Below are 22,167 nucleotides of genomic sequence, written 5' to 3'. Positions count from 1 at the left end.
CATTCCCTATCTCACATTTCAGCCTGTTCCAAGTAATCTAGACAGCCTTAGAATACCCAAACTTGCCTGTCAGCTATTTAATGAAGAAATAGTAATAAAAATTAAAATTTAACACACACTTTCCCTACTTCCTATATATCTACTGATTGGCCCCATAATATCACTTTTCCTGCTAAAAAGCAAAAAAGTGGAAACAAAACCCCAGTTTTCCAGGCAAACAGCGAACTCTAAACATAATTAAAGAAGCGTAAAGCCCAACTTGAACAGCAGACAAGTATGCAGAGAACAGTGTGACCTTTCCTTATCACCCACTGACATGCTTAATCGTTTCCAAACAAAAAAAATGCTCTTTTCCACCACTTTTTCAGTCTGTGAGCACCTCCAGCGCCTGCGTGGCCTGTAAAGAGTTAAATCTCCCACTATCCCCTGCTGCCTGCGAAAAATCACGGAAACAATTGAGACATTGTCCAGTGAACAAGACTCCCAGGGACTGACATTTTTGTTTATGTCCCAGTTCTCAGCCTGTCAATTTTCACTCCCAACGTTAAAAGCCCAGCTTGCCCCAATACAGTCTGCCCTCGGCTGAAAAGGCTCCACTTCATTTATTTTATTAAAGCTATGGCGTGTTTATGATTCAGACTCCCCATCTCAGGACCTGTTGGTCCCATCCCCCCGCCTACCTCCCTGCCCTGCAACAGCGACTTCCTAACTTTGGGGGAAAAAAAAAGGCTTTGCAATGCCTTTTGCAGAGCTATTGCCAGGAAAAATAACTACGCTTAGGTTAAATACTAATGTTCGCATTTTGCTGGGGTATGAAGTATGTATTACTGTACTCTAGTCCCTTAAAATAGCCTTTGATTATTAAGCGGGGCAGGGTAGAGGGGAAGGGAGTTGGGTACTAAGCCAGAGTGGCAGGAACTTCAAAAAGAAAATAATTTATAAAAAAAAAAAAAAAGAAAAAAAAAACCACACCCCACTCCCAGTACCCAGCAGCAAACTAGAAAATAACATATAATGGAGTAAAACAAACATCTCGGAGCAAAGCTGCGTTTCGCTGCATTTCCTGCCTGCGTTTTCATAATGACCAGAGCGTCAGGCCCAAAATACATCCCTCTCCTTCACCCCCGCCGGCCTCTCCCCCCCATTCCCAGCACTTTTTTTTTTTTTTTCTTTCTCTCTCGTTACGCTCTCAATACTTTATCTCCCTGAAAAGCACACACAGCGGTCACCAGCGTTTCCTGTTTGCCGAGTGTGCTTTAACTATATCACACCCTCCGCCGCTGCGCTGGAATGCACAGCATATGGCATTGTGAAAGGGTTTACTGTCGAATAATGGCAGCAATGCAGTCCTGCTGGTTTATATCAAACCCTGTCACTCTCTTCACGGAGGTCTCTCTCGTGCTCTCCGAGAGGCGAGGTAAAACACACACACGCACGCACGCTACTCGGAGTCAGTCTCACGTAGGACCTCAGCAGAAGCCCGCCTGGATCAAGACCTGCAAACTCAAGGCAAGGAAGATCACAACTTACACAGTTGTGACTTGCAGTCACTCGTGATTTGGTTTGAATCTTAGTCCCCATAACTTCTGCAGGATCCTTTTATAGGTAGATGAAAGGGCTGTTAAAAAAGTTTTTAGCTCCTCACTGCAATTCCTATGGGCACAGCCGGCATGGGCTGGAGAACAGCTACGTGCCCCAAGTCCTCCTTCTCCAGGGTGGCAGGGCTGTCAGCCTGAGCAACAGCCCAAACTCCATCCCAGAGCGCAGCTTCATCTTCCCCTGCTTTCAGACTTCAACACCAATATATTTGGTTATGAAAACATCCACCAAAAGCCAAACATACGCCACCACCACCTTTCACTTCGGGTCAAAGTTTCAAAACTGCATTTTCATTTAATTGCTCACAGGTTTATTTTTGTGGGTTGTTTTTTTTTGTGTGTGTGTGTTGTGTTTTTTTTTTTTTTAAAGCAACTTTAAAAGAAAAGGACTTACAAATAAATAAATAAATAAATTGCTGCTTCCAACTGCAGTCAGGTTTAGCTAAGACGCTCACAAAGGTTATACTTCAAAGTGCTTTTTGTGCAGATCTTGAAATGCCTTCCCATGCCCGGATGCATTCGGCCAGCAGACACCGAAACGAGTAGCAATACTTTTAAAGCCCATTGAAATGCATCCATCCACCCTCTCTTCATAAAAGGAAGCCTTACTTAACAGGCATTTATTATTGCTGAACTAGGGTTGAAAGTTCAGTGTCCTTATAGACCAAAATTATCAAGATTTCTGAGTTTGCAGCCCACGTTTAAGTCCTAATGAGCTATTGTACCACACTCACTGCTATTAACTCTTTGATGTCAGGAACCCATGTTCTCTTTTAAACGTCTCACAGATGTCTGAGGAAAAAGCACAAAGCTCACCTGTGCTGAAGGACAGGTGAGCAACTGGATTTTTTTTGGCCTTTAGTCTCTTCCAGCAAAATACGCAAAGACAATTACAGCATTAAATAAGCATGTCAAAGACAGAGTAGCCTACCAGTTCGGACTGTGAACTCGGAGTCAGGGGAGCTGTACATCGCTCCTGGCTTTGCCGTGATCTGATATGCAGAACACATTACCCTTCTGGGAAGGGGACATGAGCGTATGGTGGCCATCACACCACCAAACCGCACCTTGCGCTTCACAGACCCCAGCTCTCCTGGACCCGAGCTCTTTGTGGCAGGGACAACAACCCGCTTTTCTGAGAGTAGCTTGGCCTACTAGAGCCTCTTAAACACAGGTGACAATAAAGTGAAAACAAAATTATCTTTAATTTGCACCAAGCGCTTTGACCTGCTCGTTGGCGCAATCACAGCAGTGAAACACAGTGTCCGCAGGGAGAGAGATGTCACCACCAGGCTTGGATGGTGCTTGGGAAGGGAAGGATCCCTAATTTTCCAACCTCAGACTAAGGCACCTGATCCCAACCACAAGCGAACGGGAACAGGATGATGCTTTAATGCACGAGCCATGAGCCCGGCTTGGTACCCAGGCGAGGAGCCTGGGCGAGTCAGCCAGAAAGCGAACACGGTGCCAGCTCTTTAGCCGTTCTCCTCTCCCATCAGTGCTGGGGCTGCTCCCCTACATTTTCTCACCATTTACTCATCCTGCAGGTTCCTCAGCGCGGCGATCTGAGGCGGCCACACCATCGCCTACGCAGGAATGGAGCTTAACAGTCCATCTATGGTGGGAGCAGACGCTCCCTCGATGTGCTCCAGGCATGACGAGCAGAACAAGTTACTGCAGGGCGAGCTTCACCAGGGTCTTACAGCACCTCTGTAACTGCCCGGCCACACGCTCAGCTCTGGACACAGACACGAGCAAACTTCACCTTCAGTCCAAACGGCATCTGCTACCTCACGTTTACCCCTCAGGCAGCAAGTGTGGAGCAACCGGCACACCTCCGATTCACACCAGAGCTTATCCCAAGGTAACCTGTCCTGGCCATCAGAGCAGGTTACTTCATGTCCAGTAAATGACTTCCCTCCCAAAAGCCCGGCATGCCTGAAAAGCATCGAGATGCAGAGTCAACGTGGAGCAGCTACCTCTTTAGCAATTCAAACCCTTGCTTGCTTCATATTAATTAACCATGTAGACATGTCCAACATGCAGCAACAGAAGTTCTGCCGCCAGGGAAAAAACTCTGTGCACTGCAACCATTTGGGGTTTTCTAATGATAGTGCTTCCACGCAGCTGCTTGGCAGGGAAAGCGTTCACGGCTGTAAATGCACACTAGGAAAGTCTGCAGGCTTTCAGGTCCCTTCACTCTGCTCTCCTCCATAAAATATCGTTTCCTTATTACAGGGCAGCCACATCCCCGCAACGTGCTACACTGACGTCGCAGAGCTCTGCAGGCATACAATGGGGCAAAATTGTGTTGTTTTGCCTTTCCTCTCCGACATTATCCTTCAAGCCAGGGGAGGAGACCACAGAGATTTCATGCATTTCCCAGTGGGCAGGATGAGCAACAAGAGACCAAAACCCTCCTTCAGGGTGTCTCCTTCTCCTATAGCCTTGGGAAGAAATAGGTCAGCACGAGGACAAGCTCCAGGGGAGAAGAGCTCAGGACATGCTATTCCTTCTCTCCCTCCCTTTCCTTTCTTAGTATTTGCTAGCTGGGGCACAGGCAGAAGCCACGACCAGCGCTCAGCAAGGGGCTTTATTTCATATAAATGCTCAATTCCAGCACCCCAACTCAGGAAAAAGTGTCACTATACAAGACAATACTTCGAGCACACACTTAAATTTTGTCCTGAACACAGATGGACATCAGCTCACGTTTAATGATTTCTTGAATCAAGGCCTAAAAAGTAAAAAGGAAGGGGAAGGGGAAGCTAGTTTCCACAGTAATAGTAGTCGAGAAGTCTTTGAGTCTTGCCAACAGGAAAAATGCGTGTTAGGGAACCCTTCGCCTCTCCTAGGAAACTAGCACAGACCCACCTCTTTCTGCAGGCTAGCACCGCAAGGCCCAAGGACACCATTAGATCCTTCATTTGCACAATAAGAAGGTAGAGGGATAGGGTTGAAAAAACAAAACAAAACAAAACCTACAAACAAACAACAAACCAAACAAAACAAAAAAAAAACCCCACACACACTTCCACACTTCCCTCCCTCCTGCCAAAGAAAAAAAAAAAAAAAAAGAAAACCAAACCAAACTCAAAATCAAAAGTTTTGTTACTTCTGAATTCCATCAGGGAGGCTAGTCAGAAAGCACCCTTCCTCTTGTATACACACACACACGGGTTCAAACCATGCACACCCAGGACCCTCTACCAGCCTATCCCTCATGTACATATTATTGCGACACAGGCGAGCCTGGCTGCAGAGCGGCTGCTTGCCGGCGTCAGGAAGGACTGGTTCAGCTCCCCCAAACTTCCTAATTCCAAGGGATGAGACCTAAGTTAGATCTGACACAAGCACTCACGGATATGCAGGGTCTTAACACCACCAAAAGTAATCTTCCTCCAAGGTCTGATACATGTTTGGATTTTAGGTTTAGATTTCAAAAACTACTTCGGTTTCTTTTTTTTTTGTTTTGTTTTTCCTGTGGGGCTGCAGGGTTGGGGTGGTTGGGTTTTTTTGCTCTAAAATGCAGATGTGGAAATCATCAGTTTCTCAAAATCACCTTGGGAAAACTTAACATCTTTCTGGCCGCGCTGGTAAAAACAGAGAAGCAAGTCATGTTTCCCCATCTCGGGAAAGTGCAAAATGATTTTGCTCCCCAGTATCTGTCAGGTACAAGCGAAGCTTCAAGGCCAGGTCCCCTGCAACCAGCCTGCTACAGATTCAAAGCAACATCTGTTTGACAAAAAATTCTAGATTATTTTTGTGTAATCAGGCACAGACCGTTGCCTGGGGAGAGATTAGGGGTGGGAGACAGGTTTATGAAGGCATTGCTCCTTGTTATTTGCAACATCCCTTCCTCTCCCAAGGCTTCCCAAAACGGGTCTGTCCCTTGCCAAATAGGTCTGCATAGGACAGAGGAGAAAGCATCCTTCCTTCTCTTTCTGCACGGGCTTACTAGGCAGCTCCAGGTTCTTCCACAGGAGAGAGTACAGATGCGTATACAGTCCAGAAAGTGAAGTATCCCATGAATAATAGAATCCCAAACCGCATGAACTGGTGAGAAGAGCAATAATCCTGGGCTTGAGCAACTTGGCAAAGAAATGGTCCTGAGCCCAGCAATGCCAGCTTCCTTCCTTTCTTTTTAATGATAAAGACGTGCTGTTTTCTTTACTACAGCACCTGGACACAGTACACAGACCTTGTTTAGACAGAAAATAGGAGGTTCCTATTCAAGTGGGCTCGTCTGCATGGGGAAGTTTTTGTGCAAGGGCTCAAGTGTGAATTGAAAAATGCAGAATAACTATTTCGAATTATCTCTCCGTGTGGACACTGTTATTCAGCACTAAGAGTTTCTTTGTGAGATTTAGCTTAATCCGTTTCCAAAGCGGATTAAGCTAAACCACACAAAGGACCTCTTACTGCTGAATAAGAGTGGCCGCATGGAGAGATAATGAGGAATAGTTATTCTGAGACAGCTACTTCAACTGCATATTTGGGCTTTTCCACTCTGCGTCAACAAGCCCAGAGTCGCACTGGAAAGCAAAGACTGCGGTTCTAGAAATTTGGGCAACAACAGTGCCGGGGCCGTATCGTACCCATTAAATCTTCGGCTCTGCACACGATGGCTGCTCCTGCTCCAGTCGGCATGGGCCCTGGCTCCAAACCAGGCTGCATTATTCAATACCTACTTCTCCAAGCTCCAGATTGAATCCAGCCACAAACTTCAGCTGCAGACAGGGAGAAGGACCTGCGGCGATCGGCCCTGCCAAGCCGGCCACCCTGGGCACACGTCGTCTTTGATCTGACAGGCTCACCCATCTGGCTCTCCGGCGTCACCCGGCGCTGCTGCGGCTCTTCGCCCGCTGCCAAGGCCAAGCTGCTGCTGCTGCATCCTCCCGCACGCCCCGGGGAGGGACCGTCTGTGCTCTACCTGTTCCTCTCAGCACAACCGCCCTTGCGCAGGAGAGCTGACAGCTTCCCCATATTTAATTTTAGGCCCACGCAAGTCCCTAGAAGTTAATTTAACATGCATGCTCCAGCATTAACACACTGCCATGTGACTGAATCCAAAACACAGCTTGGGCTCCTTGGTGCTAAAACACTCCTAAACCATCTTCCCAGTGCAGGTTTCTACCTTGAAAGGCTGCTCTCTGCAGTTTTACAGTACCCCAAACTAGCTGGGCAGAACAAAACAGAACTTAAGGCACTTGTATTCGTGTCACATTTGGGACATAGTGGGCATTTTATAAATAAAAGATACAAGAGGGAAGCCTGCAGCAGATGTGCTTCCAGCCACACTGAAGGCAGCATAGTTACGTATTTTTTGAGGATCTCTGATGAGCAAGCTTTCATCTTGCCTCCTCCTCACCCAGAGAGTTCTGATACTCAGATATGTCGGAGAGAGAGACACCAGATACATTTTGGTGTGCCACAACAAACCAAAAATGCCAGATCTCAGGGCTCCTGCTCCAGAGCAAGAGCTGCAGCATGGCCCCTCCAGGAAATCAAAGCCAAGGCTGGTTCACCATTACATCCTGGGCTATAAACCTGCTGCTTCAGGACGACCTGCCGAGCCGTCTCCGGTAACGTCAGAGAAGCCTGGCCCTGCCTGGGGAGCACTGCAGCCATCTCAAGGCAAGCCGCCCCAGCACCCATGAATCAGAGCCCTCCCAGGCACCAAGGACCAGGTTCTCCCAAAGTCCAGCTGGGTAGTTCACAAGAAACGGATGCTCAACAGATTGCTCAACCCCTACTCAGCTCCCTTCTCTTGCAGCAACGCTTAGGGTTGCTAATTCTTGCAATTTTATAGCCAGTCTAGCAATACTTGCTATTTTTCTTGAAGTGTGGTAGCGTTGAAGTCAAGTGTTTAGGGAAGAACCTCAGCCTCCACTTACAGCACACAGCAAGCTCCTGAACTGCTGTAGAGAAGAGTTTGAGAATGAGCGGAGTATACCCTGCAGGCTCAGGAACCAGAGAACAAATAAAGAGGATACAAAATGTATTATTTAAGAAACAGAAAAACAAACAAAAACATCACCAAAAAAAAAACCCCCACCAATCCTCACGATCTTTTGAGGCCTGACTCATGATGCTAGAACAATTGGGGCTGGCAGTCCTATACATTTTACAGCATTTATTCACAGCTGAAATATCCCAACATCCAAATACTTCAGAGTTCTTGGAGCTACTCACAGATCTCCTGACTACAACCAAGCGTGACAATCCATCACAGCTGCCAATCCAGCCCCAAGGTGTCTTCTGAAGGTGCTTTAGTGCTGATTGATGTTTGCAGAGGCATTAAATTCCTGCTCACTTCACAGTAAGAGCTACAAGCCTGCACATTTCCCCAGTCTCCACGATAAAGCAGAGGGGTTACCTCCAGCACCTAAATAAGGTCTGTACAGGCCGGACATTGTGCCACAGAGTAAATACAACGGCATGAAGCAGTCTCCTGAAGTCTGAATTATTTGACAAGCATATCAAATTACCAAGTGAATTACTTTTGAGGAGTCCACACTTCTGTGCTCTACACAAACCAAGCACTAGGCTTCTCATTCATACTTAGTGGGTACTGAATACAATGTGTGTGTTTTATAGGAATCCGTCCAAAATAATTTTATTGGGCTGCTAGTAGATGAATTCTATACTTAGCCCTAAACATTCAGGTTTGAACACAGATTTTTATTATTTTTTTTTTTTTTTAAACACAACCCTTCCCGCCGAAAAATCAAAAGGAATTAGTGGTAAAAGACTTAGCCACAAAATTCTCAGCAAGTTTAATTTGTTCTGTGGCTTAATTCCATGCAGCTCCGAAAATTCAGGACAAGATGTTTGCACACTTTTGGGCATGTATTAATGAAACATTTTGTTTACTTTGCAACTGCCAGAGCAATTAGCCAAATAAAGTATAGAGCATTTAAAAGGGAGAGAGTCACTGAAGGAGCTCTCCAATTAAGCCTGCACGGCTATTTCTGCAGCGTGAGTCTCGGGGATCTGTGTGTTGAGTCCATGCGCCAAGGCGTGACCTGCTGGCCGTAAGGGACTGCTCGGGTACCAGTGCAGCCCCGACACACAGCCCTCTCCTCCTCCACACCTACGTGCTCCTCTTGATACCAGGCACTGACATGAACGATGCCCAACTCTCAGCGCATCTGCGTGCTCAGCGGATCGCCCTGCAGGTCTCCAGGGAAGAGGGTGTCCCATCATGGGCACACGCGGCCTAAAATCCAGGAACATCTCAAGAGGCTACTGCAGAGGAAGAAGAGCCTCTCTACAACAAAACATTGAAGACAAACAAAGTGAGAGCTTTAAAAGCCCTCTTGGGGCACTGAGACTGGAAGTTGCAAGATTATGCTCCCAGATGGCTCCGTACATACAGGACCACACATAGGTCGATGCACCCCATTTCTGGCCTGTTTGAAGGGTGGATTTTAAAATCTAGCTAAGATAAACCTCAAGATTACTTGTAGGTATTTGCCTTTTCTCTCAAAGCACGTAAAGTGCAAACCACACAAGACTGAAAGAAATTAGGGACCAGGCAGAGCAGACTGCGCAGCTCCAACCCTAACGTCTCTGGGAAACAACCCCTGATCCCTCCAAACTGCCCAGCGGTCCCCGACACTCGCTGTTCCAGGCGTGTTGAAGAGTGAGAACAGAGAGTACATTTCAGATGGTTTTGCCTTCAGTGTTCCATGTCATATTATGTTTTGAGAACACTTTTTTTTACCTCCATAAGCAAAAAAAAAAAAAAAAATTAGATACACTACTGCACAGTGATTCTTTGTTCTTGGGGATTCAGTCTAGTTTATGTCTGTGTTCATTACATATTAGAAAACCCAGGCCAAATAGTACTAGAAGTCCTCCCCCAAGGTAACATTTACATTTACTTCAAAAGGCCTGCCCTACAAAAGAAAATGCAGGAATTTTTTAAACCTTTAACTGTTCTGTAAGAAATCTACTGTACCAAACCGCCTCCATTTTGGGTTCAGAAAGTTTTTGCCCGGTACAAAGGAAGCTAAAAAGCAAGTCTTTGTACAGCCGAGACAGCAGGAGGCAGGATCCCAAGAACTGGTCTTTCACCCATACTCCTGCCCAAAACAGGGCATGGCTGAGTCAGACTATTTACTTTGCAGAGAACAGGGAAGAACAGCACTGGTTTTCTCCTTAAGGTTGTAGGAATGCATGCACAGATAAAAAAAGGTTTTAAAGGAGCTTGCTTTCTGCAGTGAGCAGGTTTTGGAGATCCTTGCGCAGACATACCACGCTCATTTTCACTTGCCTGTCCACACCACAACAGAAAGCGTTCACCTGAGAATCCCACTCCTCGGGCACCCAGATCTCACCCTTAACACCACACTGGCAGCACACGTGTGGAGCTCATCAGGGGCACGTTGAACGTGGGATTTCAGGACAACTATCACCCTGCCGGTTTAGAGGAGCATGCAAGGCACCCAGCTTTACACCCAAAAAACTTTCTGCTAACAAAGTCTTAATGCCTTAAATGAAATCAAAGGTCAGAAAAAAGAGGGGAAATAACCATAAAAACCCTTTTAAAAAAATATCCCAGCCTCATAATAGTACTATCCGCAGGCTGAATTCAAAATTTTGACCTAGCAAGCTTAATAGCGTACTATTAAAACAATTTTTTCCCCAGTTTTCTTTCACCTTTGGACACAGATAAGCAGCATGACTGTGCCAGAGCAAGATGCAAGAGTCTTACAAGACGAGTGAAGCACCTAAATGCAAATAAATGCAATGGTCTTAAATGGAGCCTCATGCTGTACCTTCCTCAAGACATGCTGAACATAATTTCAGTTTAATATTCTGTTTCTCATTATGGGCCTTGGAGACTCTCTCAAGCACCATGAAAAGCAGTATTAACCCAGCCCACAGCACTGGGGGCAATCCAGCCAAATTATTCATGCTGGTCTTTTGCTTCGATTTTTGTAGTCTTAACTTAATGTTCTTAAACAAATCTGAAAGGAGGACGGCTGACAAATAGTACAGACTTTACTTAAGACATTACAGACGGCCATGTTCTGCAGCCTCGAGTCATTAAGCTAAAAACCCGCGCTGAAGCCAAGGGGAGTTTCATCGGAGCTGGGTGTAAAGGCTGCAGCCCTGACACGGAGCTCGTAGTAGTCACAGCCAAGCAACTGAGAAGCAAGAACGTTAAAACAGAAAAAAGAAAGGAAAAAGGAAGGGGAAAAAAAAAAAAGGCAGGGGGGAGAGAAAAAAGAAACCCTCCCCCCAATCTCCTTTCCTCTCTTTGTAATCCACCTATAAAGATTAGTCTCAAATCCCAATTTCAGAGATAGGGGGAAGATAAGAAATTATTTGCAGGTGTTAGGGTTTTCCTACAGATCTTCAGGGCAGTGCAACTGATTTCAAGATGAAAAACTGGCACGGGTACACTTGGCAGACAGACAAGATGCAGCAGTGTGGGTAGAAAACCAGTTTCTATCCCTATACATTACACATTACGCTTGCACCAAAACTTCAGCATGTCCATGAAATACCTCTCATTGTTCCATGAAAAGATCAGTTGCGTTTTCACGTGTGCAGAAATGGGTGTAAAGCCTCATGCAAGAGCAACCAGGTCCCAGGTGCTGTGGGCAGGCACAGCAGTGACAAACGGGGACACCAGAGAAACCTGACACATCCCAGGCCAACTGGCATCTGCAGCCACTTCACCTCCCCGGAATGCCATTACCTGCTCTAACTTTATTTACCAAAAATAAGACCATTTTTACTCCACAGAATTAATGTGGCCTGGGGCGGATGCCAGGGAAAAGGGTGGAAAAAGCTGCCGCTTATTTATTTTTTTTTTTTTTAACAGAACAAGGCAAAACAGTTCACTGCTAGAAATAAACATTAAACCTTGTAGAATCACCCCCCCTCCCCAAAACCCCACTGCTCCCCCCTCCGCTCCCTCCTCCGCCTCCTCTCCCTCCAACATTGTAAGTAGCACAAAAGATCACATTACAAATGCCAGCTGTGGCTCTTTTGGAAGGTGGCCTCCATCTCAGAGGTAGTATATGTTCCTCACGGCCTAAGTGGTTGCTATGGTAAATATGCTTTTTATTGAATAGCAGAGTGAAACAGCTTTTAAAGAGACCCACAAGAACCCCATAAACGGTCAAAATACATGGCAGATCAGCCTCAGCCTCCTTGGAAACAGGTTTCCCCTTATTTTCCAAAGTGATCATGATTTTTGATCCCCCCCCCCCTTTTTTTTTGGTGTATTTGTGTTGTCCACTCGCCTCCACCTTGTCTGCACCCAGGTGGAGGGGCTGGAGAGGGCTGGGGAGCCGGGACCCTGGCCAGTCCCCGGCGCAATGAGCTGCTTTGGCTTTTGAAGGCAAGCGCCTGCTCTCCTAAGGCTTCGAGGACAGGGGATGCTCAGCACTGGGACGTGCAGGTGATCCCCAGTGAAGCCACCCCCCAAACTCAGCCTGTCCTCCCAGGCTGCAGCCAAACCAGGCAGGAGAAACCTCCTGCTCCCCGGCCATCACCTCCTGCAAGCCCAACACTGCTCCACCATGCCAGCCCCAGAACACTCCCATCCCTCATGTAGGTCCTCCAGCACAGCATTAAAAAAAAAAAAAAAAAAAAAAAAAAAAAGAGAGAGAATTAAAATAAGGAAGTTACTTTGGTTCATTTCATAGAATCATAGAATGGTTTAGGTTGGAAGGCACCTTAAAGATCACCTAGTTCCAAACCTCCTGCCCTGGGCAGGGACACCTCCCACCAGACCAGGCTGCTCAAAGCCCCGTCCAGCCTGGCCCTGAACACCTCCAGGGATGGGGCAGCCACAGCTTCTCTGGGCAACCCGTGCCAGTGTCTCACCTCACAGTGAAAATTTTCTTCCCGATATCTAATCTAAATCTACCCTCTTCCAGTTTGAAGTCATAACCCCTTGTCCTGTCACTACATACCCTCGTCAAAAGTCTCTCTCCAGCTTTCTTGTGGGCCTCCTTTCTTGTGGGCCCCATTTCTTACTCAGATGACAGTAGGTTTTGATGGCTGTAGATTTCTAAATAACCAGCCAAACATCTTTTCTCTGATCTCTTCCTCCAGTGATGGCCCACGTGGACAAGAAGGAAAAGCAAAGTCATTCTCGAGAAGTGAATCAACCAGTGCCAGATATTGACTAAGCAAATACCAGTCCTGTGCCAATTGCTCTCTGCTGCACTGAGGGATGGTTTAGAAGCTGTGGACTCTAAAAGGTAGGAAACCTTTTTTCTTTTTAAAGAAAGAACTAAAGACACTCATAGCAAAGGGCTGACACTCCTCAAGTTAGTTAAGAGAGACAACATCGGAAAAAGAAGCTCCTCAGAAATGGTTAGTATGATTTTAGATTTCTAATAAAACAAATGTCTATCTTGGATGACCTACCAGCTACGTCAGCTTTAGACCATATAGCAAAAGATAAAGAAAAAGCAACACTTCTTTTCCTGGGATTCACCTTGTCATCCATTGGTTATAAAAAAAGTTATTAAAAAAAAAAACATCATGTAAAACTTGATGATAAAGTACTTCGGAAGAAATATTCTAAACCAATCCGTGTCATCTTCTCCAGAGGTAAATTTACCAGATGAGAGCTCAGAGCTAAGATGCTCCTTAACCAGAAACGGCGCTGACACGAGCTATGGGTGAGGATGGGCCAGCGTATACTGCCCCTCTTGCATAACACCACATAAATAAACTGTTTCCTTTTAGACCTCTACGGATACTATTTTAGAAAATAAAATAAACCCCCAAACCCCCTCATGCAAATTCGTATTGAACATTTCAAAATCAACATTGTTTTCACAATAGAAGCAAGAAAATCTAACCAAGATCTGAAAAGTTAACTGATAAGTTCATAAAAAAAAAAGCTATTTTTTAGCAACGCTACTTATTATAAACAGAGTTTTATACTTTGCAGATAAGTACTAAACATTTGGTAACACTTTTCATGCTAAACGAAAAGTCATCACAACACAAAGGGAGATGTGCTCTTGTTGAGCTTGGCTCTGTTGAGCCTTCACCCAGGTAAAGTGCTGACCAACGCTCACAAACTTTCATTCAAAATTTTGCAATAACAAAAGATTTTTTTTTTTTATGGTAAAGGCCATAGAATAGCCTTCATTTTTTATTTCTTTAATGCTTCCCAAAAGTGTCTCTTCATTCTCTTCAGTTCAACATTCAGTCAGATGTGTAAACTGGTCTGATCAGACTTCACTGCCACTAAGTAATTCTGCAGTACGTAATTTTAGAGCATTTTCAACTCTCTGCTCTCCTACGAGGCACAGAGCAAAGCGTCATGAATGATAATTTCATAAACGGCCCAGCAATAGCAAATGTATTCCTTCTTTTTACCATGGGCTCATTATGGTTTTTGTTTGTTTTGAAATATTTCTCTGTTGGTTTGTGTAAAAGAAAACTGATGACAACCAATGCCATTAATGTAAAACGGTCAAATGCTTTTTTTAAAAAATAAATAAAAACAAAGGAAGAACATCTTTCTGCATTTACTTACAACAATGTGTGCTGGAGATGGAGACCTAGCATCCTTGAGGGCTTGTCTACTCTGAAGGCTCCCTGCCTGAACATCAAGCAGTGGCCATTTCATCTGCAGATACTGGATGGAGGAAACAAAAATGGGAAAAGAAAAATGAGTTCAGAAAAGAAAGGCAAAAAAAATAACAAATCTTAGGTAACATGGGTAAAAAGATATAAATTAAAATTTATGCAAGGAACTGAAACAAAAATTAAGACGACTTTGCATGTTTGTGGAGACAAAATCTGTGCAGAACACTAACAATTTTATACCGTCACATTACAGTTCAGGAATAAGAAAATAAGGCAGATTGCAAAGACAGTATTATGTTGATTTTATTAACTGTAACAAAAAATCTCAAAGAAGAATGAAACCCACACAGAGACAAAATACCAAAACTATGGAGAGGACGGGACAAGGGAGGGGAAGGTGGATTATCAGTCTCAAGAGAGCGAAAACACGTATCGTGGGTTAAGAATATGATCTCATTATTTAACGGGTCATCTGTCAGCCTTCTTTCAACAAATGCACAATGTCAACTCCTCTGGCTTCCTGGCACTGTATGAGCCCTAAAGGCAGAGGTCTACCCCAAAAAGATCCAGCACTGCTGGGTCTTAGCATCTATTTTCTCTACTTTCCACCATTTCTGGAGGTCACCATGGATTATTTTCTTCTTGCTCATCACCACCAGGAGAGAAATCTTCTGCCGAAGAACCCTTAAGGGACTTGCACAGTGTAACTTATTCAATTACAAGGCCAAACTTAATAAGCTCTCTGGTTGATGATGTCCAAGACCAAGTAGAGCCTGGTGCACTCAGGCTCAGATGCGCTGGCCAGGCACACGGGGATAGCCACAACTTCTTTATGTCACTGCCGTCAGCAGATAGGCTGAATACACGCAGGTGGTCTCCAGCATAAGGGGGTGTTGATTCAAAAGCAAAATAAGCTTAACTACACGTCAAGGAGCAGAACGTTCCCATGGATTTAACCAGCATCAAATATCAACAGAAAATTCTGCACTCAGGCGTGCGTGTCCTCTCCCTAAACTCACTGGGGCAGCCACTACACCCCAGCCAGATCACATGGCGGAGCTCAAGGCTTCCATCTAACCGGTGAAGTCTCGAGCTGGTACCCAGATTGCTGTATCAGAAGGGCTCGATTCTGAGCAAGAGCAGCCCTGCGGAGAAATCAGTTAGCCCAATGAGACTTCTGTGCAGTATATCTAAATATAATTTCAGCCCAAGCTTTTCTCTCCACGTGGTGCTGCACTGTGCCAATTAGGCATACTGGTTAATACGTGATCTCTAAAAGCCCTATATCGTGCTGGAAGAAATATGTACTGCCACATACCTTCAGCCCCCTCCTAGAACTACAAAAAGCATCTGTTGGGCCACTGCAGAAGGTCCTATTTAGCGCTAGACTCTGGTTGACCTAACAGATCTATTCCTAGAAATATCTAGAGAAATCGTTATGTTTATCTATTCCGTTTTTTTGGTTTGTTTTTTTTTTTTTTTTCAGAAGAGTAATCTTGAAGGAGAACCACACACAAACAACCCCCGCCACCCCAGGCAAACAACGGAAGCCGTATCTAAATCTCCACGAAGGAAGGAAGGAGATCTCGTTCCATGCTTTCAGCACATCACTATCACATTTGCTCACGTATGCAAAACATTCGCTAGCATGCAAGGCCTGTTTGCTGCAAGACCCTGGGCACAGAGGTGACCAAAAGCAGGAGTCAGCAGGAGGATGCATTACCAATTCCCATCGCTTGGAGGGCCTGAAATTTCTGAGCTACTGGAATGCAAATAAACAAACCCATACTCTGGATTTGTGCCCCATACGAGTTCCTTAAGTTCCAAGAAGTCTTGTTTTTATTCATCTTCACATTTGGGATTTGTGCAATGTGGACCAGAATGTTTCAGCACTTCTTAAAAACAAGAAATAAAACACAAACAAGCCAGAACTGGTCTACCGTAAGCGACATTTCTAACTCTTATGACTCGATTGTAAGCCTCCAGATATTTGATGGCTTGTATCAAATCCCTGCTCTTCAATATAGGTGACCACAACATAAATTTTAAAGTTGAGATGATGTTAAAGTAACTTTCTAACCCTTTGTGGTTTCCAGAAGTGCTTAAAAATGCAACCAGTTGCACAGAAAATGAACCCAAAACCTAAGCCGACTGAGAGTGTCTTAACTTGAGGGGAAATCTGATATATTTCAGATTTGCAGATGGCACTATTAAACAAGTCAACTGCTACTTTTTTAGAGTCCATCAGTTGTCTTAGTGATCGATACACCACCACATAAAGGTGCATATGAATTTGCAGAAAGGGTCCTGATGGGTCACAGGTACTACTGGCTTCCTCAGGTTTTCCAGCCAGCTAGTGAAGTATTTTTCCCTTCTTCCAAGAAAAACGTCCTCACAGGATGTGTGCCTCACAGTACACGTTTCAAAACTCCACAACCATTTTGGAGAGTGAGAAGTTACTGCTACCACAGCTAAAGCACTTACAAGAACCTGCCAGCTCAACCGATGGTGTTTCAGGAAATGGCCACTAAGGCATTACCCACCAAAATAAACCAACAGCCCTTGTTTTTCCATGACCACTCCATGGTCACGAGCAACCCTGGAATATTCGCACAACCATGACAACCCATGAAGGAGCTCAGGAGAGCAGCTGTCCTAGAAGACAGACTAAGAAAGGCACGGGCTTCTTTGCGACTGCCCCAAGGGCAGACTGAGGCACCGGCACAGTGGCATGAGCCAGCTCACATCACACCCGTCCAGTCAGTAACTACTGCAGGCATTACACAGCCTTCAGGACTGCCAGTTCTGTTGTTTTCTACTAACAGTAAATTTCCTTAAAAGAAACAGAGCAAGAAGGTATGGTTGCTCCTGTTCCACCTCGATCTCAGAAGAGCCCGTACCTTTGGCGTGGGTGCTCCCACACCCAGCTGACCAGCCTAAGTGCAAGGTGAAAGTTTCTCAAGATCTTACTGCTACTTTACTTTACTGCTTTTAAAACCCTTAGTTTGGACTCTCAGTAAAGTCTTTCTCTTACCCTGCCAAAGAGGATCCAAGAAGTCTTCCAACGCAAGGGCTAAAATGCAGCCAAAGCTGCTTCTCCTCTTGGACAAGCATGTGGAGCCCAGCAGGAATGGTCCAAACCCAGAGGGCTCAGTTTTGCACACAAGCACACACATGGACAGCTTCCATTTCCAGTGGGTAATACACCAGTGGGGGGAAAAATAAAATAAAATAAACAGCCCCCACAGAAAGCAGTGACATGCAAAGGTCAATAAAGCAACTTCCACAAGCTCTACCAAGTGGCCAGGATCCAGAGCAGCATCCTGGCCCCGCCAAGGGCAAGATGTTCTGTCCGTCAGATAAACAGAGAGGGCCAGAGCCCGCAGCCAACGCCTGCGTCAAGCTAACGAAGCCACAGCTTCAATGGCGGGACAATTGCAAAAGAAAAAATATCGAATTTGCTGGCTTCAAAATGCCAGCCCTGTTGATAAAATATGAAATATTAGCATTGTTTAAGGTGACGAGCCTGACTCAAGGCCTCCTCATCCAAGAATTGTCATGCCTGTAACACAATATTGATGTGGTGGCTTATAATTCTTACTTTACATAAAAGCTTCATTGTGTGCCAAATTCAATCTCCACAGGCTACCTGAGCCACAGATTTTTACGAGTCTACATTTCAGCGCTGCGAGTCTACAATACACATAATTTTCAATTATGTTAGGGCAGAACAGGATCACTGCCTATATAACATTACTGGTTGGAGGAAATGAGACTCAGCCCTACTGCCGAGAGAGCTAACTGGATCCAGATGGCGGGCCCAGCGCGGCAGCCGTCCGAGGGAGCGACGTCGCAGCAGCCGCCCCCTCCACAACTCTCTCTTTCACCATGGAGGGAGACGCCAAGCCATCACCGGGGCTGGGAGGACGCTTGGGCAGGAGGGGAGTCGCATCACGGCGTGGGGAGGGTGAAGGAAGAAGGGGGGGAAGAGGCATGATGGCTTTCGCAGGTTTACTACTGCTGCCCTGCACTGCGATATTCTTCTTAAAGAAGGAGAAAAATTAAGTCCTGTTACAGCGGAGAGGTAAATCCTTTCCTTCCTCAAGCAACTAAATAGCAGGAAATCCTCTTCTCTCGGCCCTAAATGCAGATTTGAGCCAGACGGTTCCTCTGATTTGCAAGGAGTCCACAAAAATCCAAAGCTGACTTTCCCAGCCTTCTGACACTGCTTTTACATTCCTGCACTGGGGGGGCAGGGTAGGAGGGAGGGAAGTTCCCACCATCCTGCTCCTGCGAAGGCTGGACACACGCTCGCTCCTCTCCTGCTTCTGTGTCTCAGTGTGGAAATTAGGACTTGCCTGTACAAACATTGAACTTTTCAACAAATTAACTCTAACAAATCTGTGCAAATTATTTCTGAGCAAGACTGTTGAAATGGGCTCTGCTGGCCGGCTTTTAACATTTTTTTAAATAATGTCATCTTGGCCTAAGTATTTTATTCCCTTTTTAACAATATGATCTGATGGGGATCATTAGCATGTGTGTGTGTTTTTTTTTTTTAAAAAAAAAAAAAAGTTTTATGGCAAGTCTCAGAGAGCTTAAGCAAAATAATTGTTAAGCTCCAGGCCTCTACACAAAAATTAAAACACGTATGGGGCGAGCGTACTTGAGAGAAACCAAAGCTTTTAAAAAGGCTGTTAAATTGTCAGCACAAGGGAAAAGGCAAATGATTTGAACAGCCCAGATTTTTTTTTCTGTAGAAGGGGAACAAAAAAAAAAAAAAAAAACACCAAAAAAACCCCAAAACCACCACTCTGCCCTCCACTCCTATGAGGATCACATCCACACCTCCCATCTGCAACCAGAAGGTCCTGCAAAGGACCCACTGAGAACAGCTCTGCATGCCCACCCCTCCAAATACCACCCAAAACAGCTGCCTTCCTGGGCACTGGTGGGGCAAACAGACATCCTTCCCAAGACTTCACAGCAGAGCTGGTCAAAAGCAGCTAGAATTCACATCCAAGACTAGAGGAGTTTGGTGGAAACTCTTACTCACAGCCAGCAGCCACCCCTTGTGCTGGGGCCGGGCTCGCAGCGGCACGGCCCCGATGGAAGGGATGGCACAGAGCTTGCAGGTGTTTCCTGCACCAGTGTCCAACCTGGACCCGCTCCCTTGTCACACTATTGTTTTCACTGCTGGAATGCCCTACAAGTGATGTCCCACAGCATATAAATACATAAACGCAATTTTAAAAAAATACGCCGTATTTTTAAACGAAGGGAAAGCTGCACAACACTTTCCAGCTCAGGTTTCCTGCAGCTGGTACTTATTAGCTCCCAGGAACTGAAACAAGCAGGAACAGTGCTCCTGGAGTCAGCTTGATGCCATGGGCCTCCAATACCTCTCCTAACCATGGGAACATACTTCCACCTCCAGAGCCTGCTCTCTCCCCTGGATCTCAACACACCATGCAAACAGAAATATTCCTGATCCTAGTTTTGCTGTTAGTCTCTCCCTTGGCCAGTGCTGCAGAATCACATGGAAGTACGCACTTGGACATCACTTTGAAGCTCAGGATTTTCTCCAGTATTGAGTTAGCATATCTTCTGGGAGGGGACATCTAGACAAATTTTAACCAGAGGTAATTCAGTAGTAACACAGGAGAGCACAATGCTGAGGGGTGGGTTGAGATTTATGGGGAAGGTGATAGGAACAAACACGGAGCTTAATGAGATTGTAATTGCTCTCTGCAGACAAGAAAAAATAGTTGCAAGAGGACACTCATCTTGGTACCTACAAAGAAAGGTCTGCAACCTACTAGTGTCCCCACTTAAGTCAGAAGGCAAAGCCTCTAAGGATTTAGAAGTAGACCTTCAGCTTCTACTCCATCCCTAAATTTACCTCCACCCCTTATTTTTGGTCTTCAGTTACCACCTTGTTTGTAGAGGTGTGCAGTATGAGAGTAAAATCTGAAGGATTTATTTTAAATAACTGAAGGAACTTTAAAAGGGCCTCCTATTTCTTGCAGATCTGCAATGTCTGGAATTTTTCGTATGAGAAGTAATAGACACCACCCACAATGTTCAGCCCTTCTACAGAATATCTAATGTACCACGATGAGGCACAAGGGAGCTGCTAAAAATGAGCGCAACGAGGCTCATTTCAATGAGACCGATCCTTTCACGCAAACGATTTCCCCACTGCATTCAAGAAATGAAAGCATAAAATTGTAAAACATGGAAGTATTTATATCACATATCTTCACTTCTTTTTTTTTTTTTAAACTAATATCACCCTTTAAACTATTGCAACACTGCAAAACCAAATTATTAAATAAAACGCAGATATGGGGAAAAAGTGGCACCAAAAAAAGGAACTGGTCAGTGTCGTGTACCTGCACAGACACATGCGCACAGGGCATTAAGTCCTTTTCCCAATTTAAAAAAAACCACTTATTCACCAGCACTGGTATCTGCCAAACCATCTTGTGATGTATTCCTGAAGACACTTATTGTGCCTTGAATTTCCCCGTTATGGAGAACTCGAGTGACCTTGTCTCCTTCCCTTCCAGTAATACACAAGGACTCCCTGGAACTGGGGCCTTGAGTTGCGCATTTTCATATTTTGCCCATGCCTTTGTCACATTGCTGAAGCACTGCTAGGGCATAAAAAAGGAGAAGGCAGAGTCCTCCACAGCCTGAAAGTTATAGAAATGCATTAGCTATTAAATGGCTTGAGATCATCTCGAAGGAGGGATACGTGAAAGCAGAAATCCTGCGAGCTGGAAGTGCCTCACTGAAGCTACAGAGCAATCCAAAGCAAGGAAGATGCCCGTTTTGGGGAGGAACAAGGCACAAAGAAATTGTTTGAGCCCCATGGGGACCTCGACGACTGCAGTTCCCTCTTGGGTGAGCTGTCAGAGCGAGCAGAAATGGAAGAACATCCCAGAAGCACAGGATCAGTTGCCTTCTCCTGACCTCATCACCAGGCTCCGTGCCCTCAAAGCACACAAAGCTCTTCTCCCACATCCTGGGTGAGATGGAATACAACATCTAGAGCCCATCACTACTGCCGCATGTCACCCCTACTTACACCCATTTTCTATACGCAGTGATATGGGCACAGAGGCTGCCATGGGAGACAGATGAAGAGAATAATCAGAAGCTTCCTTAAAAACTATTGCCTATGAAAGTTCAAGCAAACTCAGAACATTATTTGCTCATTCTGACATGGATGAAAGGCATTATTTCCATCAGTTCTACTGAAATACTGAAGTAAAACAGGTTTTTTTGCTTACAATGAATGCAAGGTTGGTAGACAACAGTTGAGTTCTAGGATATTCATACTGAGCACAAAGGAGCTAAGTAAATGCTAATCAGCTAACACAGGAATTAGAAAAAAATCATTTTTTTAGCTTTACAAGAGGAAGAGTGTTCATGTGACACAGAAGTACAGCATTATTTTCTGCAGTTCACATGGTATCTCCGCAAAACAACTGCCGGCAGTGTTTCTCGATCCTGGGTGGAGCTTGGGAAAGCACCATTACTTTTTTCACATTTAATTTGAAAGCCTCCACAACCCTCACTGCACAAATCAGCAGGCTGGCTGAGTACTATTTAGATGTCTACAAAGTACTGTTCCAAAAGACAGGCGCAAATAAAAGCATAATTTCAGTCGAGGAACAAGAAAAAACTTTTTGTCTGCTTACTTTAAGCCAGGAAAAAAAACTTCATCTTCAAACTACTTTCCCCAGATTTTCTCTGCAACCTGTTCTGTTCCACTCAAGCATAGAGTTTCCATTAGAGAAAGAATAGGTCAGTCATGAAATCTCAACAAAGTCTTTCTGTAGATACGGCTTGTTTAGACTCAGCAAAGCTAAACCAGCCCCCAAGACTCACCGAACAATTTGATGTACAGACCCACATTTAATTTCTCTTCCTGGCAATCTCCCAGAGGGTGAGAGAACAATTGGTAACTAGTGTTTGCATG

At 45.1% G+C, this 22,167-nt stretch overlaps 1 protein-coding gene across 14 annotated transcripts in view; it reads right to left on the bottom strand.

The window, feature by feature from the left end:
• Window positions 1-22,167, bottom strand: part of TCF7L2 (transcription factor 7 like 2) — a 182,880-nt gene that overhangs the window by 104,315 nt on the left and 56,398 nt on the right. For all 14 annotated transcript variants that reach the window (XM_074592607.1, XM_074592612.1, XM_074592613.1 and 11 more), the window contains exon 4: window positions 14,125-14,226. In XM_074592607.1, coding sequence (XP_074448708.1) covers window positions 14,125-14,226 — 102 coding nt within the window. The remainder of the gene's footprint in view (window positions 1-14,124; window positions 14,227-22,167) is intronic.

The sequence above is a fragment of the Larus michahellis genome, chromosome 6, assembly GCF_964199755.1.
Source record: "Larus michahellis chromosome 6, bLarMic1.1, whole genome shotgun sequence".
NCBI classification, from domain to species: domain Eukaryota; kingdom Metazoa; phylum Chordata; class Aves; order Charadriiformes; family Laridae; genus Larus; species Larus michahellis.
This window is presented reverse-complemented; position numbering and strand designations above follow the sequence as displayed.